Source organism: Odontesthes bonariensis, chromosome 4 (genome assembly GCF_027942865.1).
Source record: "Odontesthes bonariensis isolate fOdoBon6 chromosome 4, fOdoBon6.hap1, whole genome shotgun sequence".
NCBI classification, from domain to species: Eukaryota; Metazoa; Chordata; class Actinopteri; order Atheriniformes; family Atherinopsidae; genus Odontesthes; species Odontesthes bonariensis.
In genome coordinates, this window is record NC_134509.1 from 9,391,575 (window position 1) to 9,405,374 (window position 13,800).

Sequence of the window (13,800 nt, forward strand, 5' to 3'; positions counted from 1 at the left end):
TGAACATTGACTTACCCCCCCGCTGCGTCCTGTGAGCCGAGTTCCGGACTACCTTCATCAACGCCAAAACTCGGCTGGAACTCGGCTCATATGGGATGTCATACAGCTTCATGTCAAAAGAGGCGAACTATCCCTTTAAATGATGGACTTCACCCAGCTATGCCCAGGGCAAAAATAATGCATGAGATAAAAAGCTCAATTATAATGGTGTAAAATGATTGATTGGTGAGGATCTGACTTATTTTGAACAGGAGATTTCCATAGTAATGTTAACACAAAGTGTAAATCAAAGTGAGATCCTGTTCGAAACTCCTGAAACTGCTGCTTGTTTTCCTGCTTCCTTGTAGACACTGTGTGTGTGCGTGTGTGTGCGCGCGTGTGTGCATATATTGACTATGTCGTATTGATCTGATAAAACAGCAGGGTGGTCCAAATCAGTACATCCTGAAACTGAAGAGCAGAAGCTGTTGCTCAGAGTCTGGCAAACAAAAGTGGTGAAAGTTAAATTGGCCACGTTTAACTTGCTCTTCTCAGTCTTTAATTCGTGGAAAATCTGAGTCCGCAGGCCTCGCCGTTCGTCTTCTGGGCCAATTTATGAGCAACACATCTCCCATCTGTGTAATTCACAATTTGACCTCGCTGTTTGACTTATTGATTTTTTGCCAGAGTGGATCTTCTAAAGCATCCCTCCCGTTCTTTTGTTGGGACTTCATCCAGAACGCACCGTGTTCCGACCATGGTCCAGGGGTTACTGTGGAAGGTGAAGAGGGTTCTGGTTGGCTGGTCTGCGGGGTTCCCCGGGTGTCTGGATGGTTATAGCTCCCACAGGACCAACTCCCCACAGATCATTGTTTTTTTTCTATGAATAGCTGCTGCATTGCAGATGGAAAGAAAACGGCGAGAAGAAGGAAATGGGGAGGAAGAGCAGTAATGGATGGCGAGGAGTAATGATTTGTGGACACGCAGGGGGATGGGAATAGAATGTGGGGATACATGTAGGGTGACCACCTGCTCATAAGCCAAAGGGGGGACAAGGGGTATGTTTATGGGGGACAAGGGGGGACAAGGGGTATGTTTATGGGGGACAAGGGGGGACGCCGCCCCGCCGCCAGACTCTTAGTGGTTTACCCATTTCTAGCACATACTACCTTACATGGTATATCAATTTTTTTATATATATATATATATATATATATATATATATATATATATATATATATATATAGTGATTCCTCTGTTATTGGTGATGTAATATATAACAATAATAATGATAACAATATTTTGAACATTCAATGACACACACTACCATCTACACTGCCATTTTCCCCTGTGTTTTTTTTTTTTTTTTATCCACAAACCACAATCCACAACTAGTTCTAGCCAAGTATGCCGCGCCAACTGACTGACTGAAGTGCCTAGTGATGAGGCGCGTGAATTGACGTTCATCATCACTGCGAACGTTGAGTCAATTGTCATGGCAACAACAAATATTTGATAACAGCCAGCCTGTCAGATGCGACTGCAAGGGGTGTGTGTGTGCGCGCGTGTGTGGATCTGTTGTAGCTCTACAGTCTGCGGCGACTGTGCTGTTCTGAAATGTCAAGTAACGCTCGTTTCGCTATCTGGGTGGCGCGGGGAAAGTGACAACCCCAGCAAGAATCAATTATGCGGGACAAACTCTGAATTTGCGGGACGGACTATTTTGGCCTCGAACGCTGTACGCGCACGCGCTACGTGGGACGGTTGGTCACCCTAGATACATGTATGTTGGAGGCCGGAATTCAAGAGACATGTAATTTTCAAGGAGACTCGTGTCCTCTGCCATGGCGTATAAAAGAAATAGGGACTGTTTTCTGTTTCCAGCATCTGCTCAAACATCATTTGGGCACCTCAGCCTCTTGCAACAGGACTTTGACGCCTGTGAGACAGACAGAGAAAGGAAATGTGCTTAGATGAGCAAAGGAGGGACAGTCAGACAGGGTGGGGGTGAAGATGATGAAGAGGGTGCGTCTTCCGCCTCATTACCTCTACAAGTATTTGATGAACGTGCCACGATAGCTGCAGCCTCGCAAATTTCCAGAAGCAACAACCGTCATGGCACACACAATCACAAAGACACCCGTTTGGAAAACACGACATTTATATGCTTTTGTCCATGAAACTAAATTTTATTTTTTTAAAGATAGGCGGATGTATGGTTTATTATTTGGTTTACAGTTTTTAAGAGGCTAGGTTGGTGTTTATCTTAAAAGGGTATGTGATGCACAGAAACTGTTAGGCTACTCGAAATATGATTTATGGTTTATTTAGTTTTTGAAAGTTGTTGGCAAGAGAGTGGAAAAAATCAAATAACCAAAATAAAAGAAATGGCCTCTCTTCTGTTAAGCCATCCTTTTCTTTTAAATTAATTTTTATTCATCTTTTTTCTTTGCAGACGGTAGAATTAATAGACTTATAAATAAATCAATTGACTGACAATCAAAAATGTGGGTTTCAGCCATAGCTGGCCATTCATTTTCTGATTAAATCTTCCCTAACACATAGGCAGGTATAGCACTTCTAACTTATTAATTAATGAGTGACAACGTTAATAACCTTGCCTCCACATGACTACAGTGCAATGCCTGCAGCATGCGTTGTATTATTCAAAATAAATGTGACATTAAACTGTCTTTGTGTCAGATGTTTGTGATTGGAGTTAAGGTTTCGGCATTTACATTCAACTCTGAGTCGCCCTGCTTTGCTCTCTCCCTCTCCTCTCCCTCCATATACTCCATATACTCCGCGTTATTCCACTTACTCCCTCCAGTCTCGGTTTAATGGGCGTGCGGTTGCCAAGAGAGACGCGCGTGCAGTGCAGTGTACAGCTTTAACGGCGAATCGGCACGGGATCTCCCCCGCCATTTCCTCGTGTCGAGCCCTGGAATGTCGAGTAGTGGCACGGGCTCTTCCTCGCGGAAGGAGTTCGATGTGAAGCAGATCCTCAGGATCCGATGGAGATGGTTCGGTCACCCCGCGGTGCCTCCGCCTCACTCTCCGCAGCCAGGAGATTATCTCGCCGGGAGGAGAACGGGCGGCAGCTCCGGGAACGGACCCTCAGTTAGCGGTTGCAGCAACTCAAGTTCAGCCAGCGTAAACCCCAGCTCGGGGAGTCACAGCGGACTCGTGGCCAGCGGCAGCGCTGGGTCTAACCTGTGTAACGGCAGCGGCAGCAACAGAAAGTTTGCTGATCCGGCGGGGAGTCGGGGCGGTCCGGGAGGAGCGGCAGCCGGAGCCACGGGGAACTCTTGTACGCGCTCCCTCAGCCAGCCAGAGTGCAGAAGCTCCGCCGCGGGGCTGTCGTGGGTCTCCCCGCCGCTTCTTCGTCGCTCTCGTCCTGTGTCAAATATGGAGCCCCCTGGCGAGGCCCCGGTGCCCCAGGTGGTACCCGAGCCCTCGGCTCGTGTCGGGGTTGAGGAAGAAGCGGCGGCAGTGGCTGCAGCAGTGGGTACAGAGGACAACCAAAACCACCCGGAAACGGACTCCAGCTCGTGCAGGTAGGACTGTGATACTGGGGGTTGAGCGAGTTTTTTTTAGTAAAAAAGTTACAAAAAAAACAGCAAAAACTGTGAAGTCGCGTTTTTTTTTGCCTTGTAAATTCACAAAATAACTTAATTTAAAAGTTCTGAAAAAGTGTAAGCCGTAGCTGTCAACATTTGTTCTCAGCCAAGCACATGAGTTTGCTGAAGTTTGATCAGTCACTGTCACAATTAACCTCGGTCTCCTTAAAAAGGTCATCATCACGGACACACACATGGCAGGAGGAAGTTATGAATGGGGGAATTAACAAGCCAGAATTTGTTCAGGAAATCCGCAGTTATTACTCAAAACATACTGACTGAGATAGTGAAAATGATGTCTGAGGGCCTTTGGGTGGGGGTGTAGTGATTTATAACCTCAGCCTCCCTAATGACACCTCACCAGCTCTGTAGTTTTCACACAAACACGTTCTTTGATCATAGAATTATTTTAGGAGTCAAATTTAAATTACTCTAAGGCCAATTGTATGCTGCACCAGAAATGTATAGTGTGTTTTTTCATTGCCTTACTCAAAGTTTTTTCATGTATGTTAGCATGGACACACGTGATGGGGTTGGCCAACCAAGTGGAGTGTGAAGACATTTAAATGATAGTTGCTATGGAGACGGCAAAGTAAAGACATTAGAGCATCTTAACTTCTCCCTTGCACTTGTTCAGATGTTTTATTTTTATTTTCATGAAACAGCCAATATCAGCCAAAGGGGTCAAATGTAGCCAGTGTGTTTTTCCCTATTTACTCTATGATGCACTGGACAACCTCCCATCAGTGCTCTCAGGATACACATAGGAAATGTAAATGATTTATAGGACACCACACACACATACACACCATTTCAAAGAGCTTTCAGCAAAAGTCGATGTCATTTTTCAAACGAGGCTTGTCTCATCTCAATTTGTTGTTACTGCTAATGTATGTGTTTCTGGGAGGGTTAAGAGAAGTAGAGGATTATCATTCCATTGTTATCCACATCTCATGTCATTGTGATGGGTATCTGGATAGGCTTAAAGAGAAAATGTACATCACACATATTCACATATATCACATTAGCATAAGCTGAGAAAAAATGTATGAGTTTCAGTGGATTTTGACTATATGTGGTGCATGTGCATGCATAGAGCCATATTCTTTATATGGAGCCACATTTTATGGTTGCCATACCAACGCAGATATTGGTTTTTTTGCAGCATACATGTGCCGTTCGGGGGCATGTTTGCTTTTTGTGTGTATACGTGTGTTTATGCCTCTCTGTATGCGACTCATCCTTTCCCTCAGAGAGCTCCTGTGTGTGCTATGGTGCTCCCAAGAACCCGGGTGGCAAAATCCCATATGGGATCGTGGGAAGGGTTGCAGAAGGGTTCCCAGAGAGTCCGAAGGCTCTGCTGGGCTCGACTGCACTCATTTCCTCCACTCCCTTTTACTCTCACACCACAACAAGCTCGCCCTGCTTTTAATCCTAGTTTGCCTCTCTTCCTTGCTCTCTCCCTCCTTCTTTCCCATGTTCATCACCTCCCACCCTCGGTCATTCACTTTCTATTCCCCTGCTAATGAACCAGGACGTGTGTCTGTAGATGTGTGCGTATAAGAGGAGAGGGAGGGGAAACACTGATTGGCACTTGGGTGAGTGTCCTTGCCTGGTGCAGGGGTTTAAAAATCTGGCTGCATGGTGAGACGCTCTTTCCTCTCTGTCTCTCTCTATCCATGTTGAGTGCCTGCCAGGCTTAGTTAAGGGGACTGAAAGGCAGCGTCCCCCCCACTTCAAAGCCATCTCCTCTGGCAGTGTTTAGCCATGCCATTCGTCTACATGTGCACTAACACAAACACATGCGCGCACACTTGAATACTCGAGGGCAGGAAAGCGAGCCAAAAAAGCTTCCTTGGAGGGTTAGATCTGGAGAGGGAAGAGAGGAAATGAAGGCGCAGATGGATGATGTGATGAGGTGGAATGAAGTGAGTGAATGATGAGATTAGCTGGAGAAGTAAAAGTGGAGACAGGAGACGGACAGAGGAGACAGAGGCAGAGTGAGGATGGCTGCTCCTATAGAACATCAGCAGCAGGACACACACATGCCTAATTGGGAGTATAAATACACACAGTGTGTGCATTCCACACTGTAGGCAGATGTCATTTTCCTAACAGTGCTGCAGAAATACACAATATTTAAGCATTATATTGAGCAACATCAGTTTTAATTATGAAAGTACAATCCCCTAGATGGAAAGAAATTGGCATAAGCTGTGTGAAACGCCGACATAACGTCACGTTCGGTTCCCAAAATGTCTGAATACAGCTCCACATCGGCACCAGCATCATCATCACTACCTAGATGAGAGGAGGGCCTAAGTGCTGGCAGGTGATGAAGTTTGGTACTGGGTAGGTAGTCTACAGGGAACTAAAGTCTATAAATCTTTATAAGAAAAAAACAGAATAGATGAACCTTTTAACTTAACAAAAGAAAAAAGACGTATGAGGAAAAATCCCTCTTTCAAGACAGAGAAAATCAATAAAGATCAGCATCAGTAAGAAAGGAGAAAAAAAAAAAAGAATAACACTGTTACACAGCTAAATTGCAAATGTGTCAAAATTATTGATCAGAGAAGATGAACCATCCACCAGCGCTTCGCACAGAGGGACTTGACCGAGACTTGAAAGACACGCAGCACGGACACACTAAAGATGATTTACGATTATCCTTTTTTTTTTTTTTTAGGTCATCCAGTCTTGGCATTTGTTTGTCTACACGCCACATTTTCTTATAGTTCTCCCAGAATTGATTTCTGGAGTTTCTCTCAGGCTCTCTCTCTCTTTCTCTCTCTCTCTCTGTTTGTTCCTGAGAGAAAATGTGTGTGGAACATTGCATTTGAGCCCAGCGGGTTTTGCAACCGCCAAGGCTTTTGATACACACGCACTAACGCATATACTTCCATGCCACTAAAAGAGTTAGATTCCTCCTCTAACTGTGAGGTTGTAATTGGGCCGTTGTTGGCTTCGGCTTGGATTAGACTTCTTTGTGCTCTAGGGCCATTCCTGCCACTTCTGCTGTTAAATTAAAAGCTCAAGTGCGGTTCTTCCTCTTTTAAATTAAATGCTGGTTTGGGAGCTACAATGGCTGATAATTCACAGAGCAGCTATACTTTGGTAATTAACCAAACACACGCGCACACATGCACTGACATACAGTATATACCTCTTCAGCTTTTGACTGGAAAATAAGACTCCACAGTCGTTTATTTTTCAGGGTGGAGCCATCCAGGAATCCCTGCTTTGTTTCTTATTGTTGGTGTAGACACAAGAAAACCCATTGCCTTTATGGGTCAGAGAAAATGACTGTGTGTCCTATGGGCTTAGCTCCTACAGTGCTTTAATTGGCATACTCTGTGTTTAAATGGGCTAAATTTATCCGTCCGTTTGCTCCTAGTAATTGGACCATTAAAGAGCTTTTGTGTGTTCCTGGCAACATACACTAACCCTGCTAAAAAGTGAAGGAGGGTGAATTGGTGTGAGGAAATGGTACAAAGGAAAATGTGGTTGCATGGAAAAGGCGCAGAGCAGCCGGCGCGGCTCCCTCCACACAGCTGTCTCTGTGTCTTGAACAAAAGAGAATCGACACCAACACATCCACTCAAAGCTTCTGTCTCCTCTTTGCAGCTTTTTCTGTTTGTGTTTGTATTAATGCCTTTCTTTCTTTGTGTTTGTGTGTGTGTGTGTGTGTGTGTGTGTGTGTGTGTGCAGGACGTCCAACAGCAGCGCAACACTGTCCTCGTGCGTGTCGTTGGAGCCGTGCGTGTGCCCAGAGGAGTGTATGTTCACCGCTTTGTCCCATGCTGACGTCACCTTCCACAAGATGGAGGGTTACCTGAGGACCAGACAGCTGTGTGACGTCATACTGGTGGCTGGAGAAAGGCGGATACCTGCGCACAGGTGAGGGTGTGCAGAAGAGCTTTGGGTTGTTTTCTAAGTTGAACCGTCCGTCCACAAACACAAGGTTACATGCACCACAAAATGGATGCAGTTTGGAAAGAATCTTTCAAACGAAGCAGACAGTCATGCTCATGAGAAGTCCTTTTTTTAATTATCATAGTATATCTGTACTTTATGTACCATAGTCAGCAGAGTCTCTGAGTCATGCATCACTCACTGCACACAAACAAACGGACACGGCCCCCACTACCCTGTTCCTTTTTCTGCTTCTCTCTGGGCACGTGGCCACCGGTGTAGCAGCAGGGTCCATCTGTGCGAAAAGAAAGAGACAGAAAAGTGGTCCTCCACATCAGAAAGACTCCTTTTCTCTCACTGCCTTCCTCTTCTGCCTCATTTGATTCAGTCCTCCAGGCGCAGATGGTGACAAACAAAGACCCCGCTGTACAAGAATCCTAATGGTGGATGTGAGAGAGTGTGTCGGCAGCTGAAGTTGTTGTGTTGTGTTGTGTACGTGTGCTGTGTCTGTTGTGTTTGCGCGAGAAAGAAGGTAGGAGTAAGACATCTCTGTTGGAAAGTGGTTGTTTTGTTTGCAGATGATTTATTGTACACCATGTGTACGAAAACACGCGCCCTCTTTGTCTCCTTCTTTGTCGTCTTACATTTACAAGCAGATGCAATGTACATTCTGAATGGGCTACTTTCACCGTACAGAGTCCCTGATTTCTTTGGAGTTTGGTGCAAAGTGTGCGCTTTGAGCAGAGAAACTTTTTGTGTATGAAAAATGCTGCACACAATTGAACTTTTTGTCTTAGTCTTTGGCAGCACTGCAAACAAATGCATTGCTTTGCTAATCTATTTTTGTATTCCCAACTAAAAACTCCTCAAAGGCCACTGTGAAGGATTTTCAGTAAGTAAGCCATTGCCTCATTTTACCATTACTGCAGATCAGGGGTTATGCTTGCATGCTAGCCCAGCTCAGGTGTCTGTGATCCGCTGTGGGGGAGACAGTACTGCACGGCCCTTCAGAGAAGCTAGAGCGAGGTAGCTGTGTGCTGCACTTTAACAGAGATTTTACAAGGTTGGTTTTACAAGACAAATAACTTGGAGGGTGATTACTGCTTGTCTGGCTTTGCAAATGCACATTTGGTCTACCTCAGCACGCTGTTAAAGAGCAGCGCAAAGATACTGTAGGAACTTTTCCACCGGACCATTCGGGACTGTTTCAGGAGTCGTGGATCGTTTCAGTAAACACTGTTGAATGTATCGTAGTAAATCGTAGTAGTTGAGATAACTTGCTAATGTTCGTCCTGGAAGTTGCTGAAGATTCAGGATAATCCACCTAATAGTTGTTGAGATATTTTTCTCAAAACCAAGAATGTGGTGGTTACCAAAATAATTTAAAAGTTGTTCAGACATTTCATGGCAGGCCCACTAACTGACTAAGTCGGCTGACGTGTTGCAATCCCTACAGTCACGTCATCATTGTGATTAAGCTGCTCTGTCAGTCCTTCCTTTATACCGACATACTTCAGTACATGTCGAGAAAAGTCACAAGATTTAAGTAAGTCCCTCATGACTCGCTTGTTCTTTCCCCCCTTTCTGCGTACTGTGGATGTGCTGCTTGTTACAGGAACGCCATAAGTGGAAAAAACAAGCGCAGTGTTCAGTTTCCAGCTCTTGCCCTCTTTTCCTGAGTTTAACTTGTCTGTTTCCTGCTCTCTTCTCTCAGGCATTTTGTCTTCTTTCTGCCAGCTCGTAACAGTGCGACACACCAACTGACCCTCCTGCCTCTATCCTCAGCACAGCGCATTTGTGTGTAAATAAGTCAGTACTGCGCATTATTTGTGTCACTCATAACAAGTCAGGGACTCACATGAAATATCAAAATGTGTGTGTCTGTGTGTGTGTGTGTGTGTGTGTGTGTGAGAGAGAGAAATAAGAAAAGAGATATCTGACTGGCATTCTGGCAGTACACCTTCCTGCTGACTGTAGTTTATTTTGACATCACTGTCTGCACAGTGCACACACACCTGGACCACACACACACACACACACACACGGCTATGCTTTGCTTCAGGCGATCTGTCAAGGTCTCCGTGTCACCCTCAGTGAGATAAACACTCTCTGTGCATGCACACGCATGTTAAACTTACTTAAAACACACAAGGACATGCAACGTTGAAGGCACACCCTCACATGAGTCAATTCTGCAAGTGATGATGATTTTCATTATCAATTAATCCAAATGTTATTTCCTCAATTAGAACTGGAATCCAAGGTGGTGCGATCAATAAAGTTTAGAGCGCCATAAACGAGAAAAGCTCACGATCCTGAAGAAGCTGGATCAAGGTCACAGTTGGTATTTTTCCCTCTAAGATTACTTTGTTAAACAAACTGGGTGTTAACTCGTTTACTGCTTAACTTCTTACTTCTTACTGGCGTTTTGCATCCTTCAGCTGTAGAGATGTCTCATTTACAGAGACAAGCTAAGGACATGCTACTAATTTGATGTTTAGTTCTTTTTGATACTTTTTTAACCATGATATGCGAGTGTTAAACTTCATGATGACTTTAAACGGTAATGGACTGTTGCAGAAGGGAATTAATTAACTGTCTTACGAGTGACATTTAGATAATGCCTCTTTCTCCTTCATCTCCTCTGTGTTCCATTATGCCACATAACATCTCTGACAGACCCCTCGGGCAGTAAATTTGACATTGACCTTATATTAAGGGTATGTGCCTTCCTCGCTGGCTTTGTCTCTCCTTCTTAAGTTCACCTGTTGTGGGTGACACGTGCAAACTTGAAAATTTCTGCGGACTTAACACAGTCTGTGGCAGCGGACTGTAGCAGAAACTGGTGCAGCGTCCCTTTCAAGGAGAGCGTAACCAAGGTTGTTTTTTTTTTCTGTGGGGAAAAAATAGCAATGTTCCCTTAATCCCACCAGCAATCAGCTTTTGAAAACGTGTAACAGACACACTCATTGAAAGTTACGTTTTTTTTAAAGAAGCAGTCTTTTATGATGCTCTCACTGAAAGGCTTGTGTGCATCACTACTAATCAACATGAAATTTGTGGGGTGGGTCAGAGCCGAGGAGCAGAGCTACGCTAATCGAGGCAAATGCCTAATAACCAAACAAACACGTGCCTTGTATTAGTGGCTTGCTCGGATATCTTCATCATACTTTGTGAATATGGCAAGGAGTTATTTGTGCCAACATTTAATTGCGGCGTATCCCATAGGTTCGGGGCTTTTGTGACGGTGTGTGACATGATGGCAGTTTAATGAAGTTCTCTAAGGGCCTCGCATACGGGCAGCGGTGAAATCTGACAGAAAACAGTTGTTTGCCAAAATAGGAAAGCCTTTACTCCAAATGACGTCTCTTTACAAACATATGAATTTATTACATTAAGTGTTGAGGTGCAAAAGAAGATTACACTGCAGCTACTTCAATAATTTAATCTCTTTTTAGGCCTTGTTTGACCAAAAATAGGTCCAAAACGGCTCAGAGTGATTCTAAATTTAAATCAACCAAGCAAAGAGCAAACAGTGCTGCAAAATGGGAGTCTGAAAATAAAAAATTACATAAAATATTTAATGACTCATGAATGAACGAGTGGAAATTGTGGCCTTTAGTTTAAACTCCAAACCTACAGACATGAGAAAAAGATGCTTTTATGTATCAGGACATAATGAAAAGTCATCTGGTCTAAACTAGAGCTTAAATTTAGGGAATTACAGCCTCAGATGAACAAGAACAAAGGACATATTGCGCAATTTGAACGCACCACAAGACTTCTAGGTCCTTTGGGCAGACTATACCAACGTGTGGATGTTTGGTCATAATGCACAGCTCCGTGTTTGGTGAAAACCTAAACACAGCACAAACACTTGGGTGATGATTTGGGCTTGTTTTGCAGCCGTTTAGTCCACCATGAACTCCTCTATATACCAAAGTGTTCTAGGGTCAAATAGGAGGCCATCTTTCCAAAGCTCAACTGAAATCGGATCATGCAACGGCACAATGATCCCGAATGCAGCAGTAAACAGAATGACTGACAAAGAAAAGAATCAAGGTTTTGCAGTAGTCCAGTCAAAAGCCTCACCTGGACCTGACTGAAATGCTGCGGTTGGACCTTAAGAGAGTTGTGTAGGAAACAAATGCAGCAAACCTCAGTGAGCTGGCTCAACGCTGTAAATTTCCTCCACAATAATGTGAGAGATTGGTAACATCATGTAGAAGACAAATACTTTAAGTTATTGCTATTAAAGGTGGTTCTGCAAGCTGTTGAATAAAAAAATGTTTATTTTTACACATTTTCTTTATTCATACTTTAGTTTAGTTGTTTTTTTAAATAAGTAATGACATTGTAAAATATCATTGTGTTGTCCATCTGAGGTTTTATTTACCCAACTTTAAAGGAAAACGCCGGAAAGTTTCAAATTTACTATTTTCCCTGGTACATGTTCCCCAAAATCGATTTCTCACCTTGTTTACATTTGTCAGCCCGAGAGAGTAACATTCGCGAATGTTTGAAATTCAAGTTATACCGCTCTGGCTCTCCCTCCCTAGCGCCGCCATGTTCACTCAACATGACGACGTTTTCCTTTAAGGCCTGGTAAGACCAAGATGTTTTATATATATTTATATATATAGATTAACCGAGGTTGAACCTTTCTGTTTCACTTGACTTTTTTTCCCCCACTTGATTGCTCTGGTTTCATCTCTGTTTCATCTCACTGTCTATTGTGGACGAGTATTTTCCCTTGACTTCTACACTTAAACTGCTGTACGTACTGGCACACAAGGCTCGTCCTCGTCCAACATCAAAGAAAATCCATATTTTCTGTGACTTTTAGTTATCACTTCTGTTCAAAACCTAAATGCATCTTTCTTAACCAGACACATGTATTCCAACGGATCTCCTCACTGTATAAGAGTTTTTTTTCTTTTCTTGAATTTGTCACCCATTTGTAGAAGACAACATACGGTATTAATCATCTTTCTTTAGCCACAAAACAGCACTAACTGTTATGTGTAACTTATGATATGGTGGAAGTAAGAGCTTCAGAGGCTGCTTGACCAGCCCACAAGCTTTTTAGTTTGCTGTCTTTTATATAACTTCTCTTTGCTGACCTGTTTACAAGCTGATTCTGTTCTGCCTCGCCCGCTCGTGTCATCATCTCCAGGCTGTCCTTTCCCTCTGTTCTGCAGCTTTTCCCTTTCAGGTTAGGTTCATCCAATCAACAAGGTCAGACTGGTCTGTTCCTCCATTACAGCTGTCCATCCTCTCAGACTGATGCCCGACTCTATCTTCTCTCACAGGCTGGTCCTCTCATCTGTGTCAGACTACTTCGCTGCCATGTTTACCAGTGATGTGCGGGAGGCCAAGCAGGAGGAGGTGAAGATGGAAGGAGTAGACCCCGATGCCTTGTGGGGTCTAGTTCAATATGCATACACAGGTACACACGCATTTACTTTCTTTGCCAGAAAGACTTTAGCAGAGAATGTTTTATTTTTCTCTTTTGCTAGCGTGAACATCACATTTATATTTGTTGTTTTTAAACAGATCCACTACTTTCTCTTTGGTTTATGGTAGAATGAAGCACAAATTGTGATTTAGTTGTTATTTATTTTATTTTTTGTAAGATTTGATCTCTACATCAAATGGGCTTGTTGCTGTGCCACAAAGCGGATATGATCATTGAGAAGCACACACGGTGTTGCCGTTTTCACGAGATGAGTTGTAATTGTTAACAAGTCGGCAGCAAATGGTCTTAATTCCGTTATGAAAACTGTAAGTGTCCGTGCACATTTATATACTGGGAGTGAGATTATGGTTTAAACTAGCGATAGATTAAGTAACCATGATCAGTCGGGCCAAATATTTGAGTCATCCAAAGATTCTGGATTATTAAAGAAAATGTTGATGAATTAAGAGTGCAGGCATCCATATCGGTGTAGCCTCTGTGGAACGATGTGTTTGATTACCCACAGACATGTGCTGAGATAAAAAAAAGATGTCTAAAGAAAGTAGACTGCGGACAGAATACAGAATACGGTTTTCTTAAGGACATAGAGTCTATGTCATAGACCAGGGGTCTTCAACGTTTTACAGGCCAGGGACCCCCAAACTGATGGAGAGTTGGAGCAGGGACCCCCCTACTATTTATATGGCATACAATTGTGTTTTATATTTAACGGGGCCTAGTGCCGTGTATAAACATAGGTCCTCTGTTATTGTACATTCAATACTAAGCTATTCAAATAATACACAAGTTAATATATTCATGTTTTTA

General features: G+C 43.5%; 1 protein-coding gene across 1 annotated transcript in view; it reads left to right on the forward strand.

The window, feature by feature from the left end:
• Window positions 1–2,794: 2,794 nt before the first annotated feature.
• Window positions 2,795–13,800, forward strand: part of klhl5 (kelch-like family member 5) — a 30,599-nt gene continuing 19,593 nt past the window's right edge. The window contains exons 1-3 of the mRNA XM_075462850.1: window positions 2,795–3,536; window positions 7,311–7,499; window positions 12,827–12,963. Of these exons, the coding sequence (XP_075318965.1) occupies window positions 2,926–3,536; window positions 7,311–7,499; window positions 12,827–12,963 (937 nt within the window). The 5' untranslated portion in view covers window positions 2,795–2,925. The remainder of the gene's footprint in view (window positions 3,537–7,310; window positions 7,500–12,826; window positions 12,964–13,800) is intronic.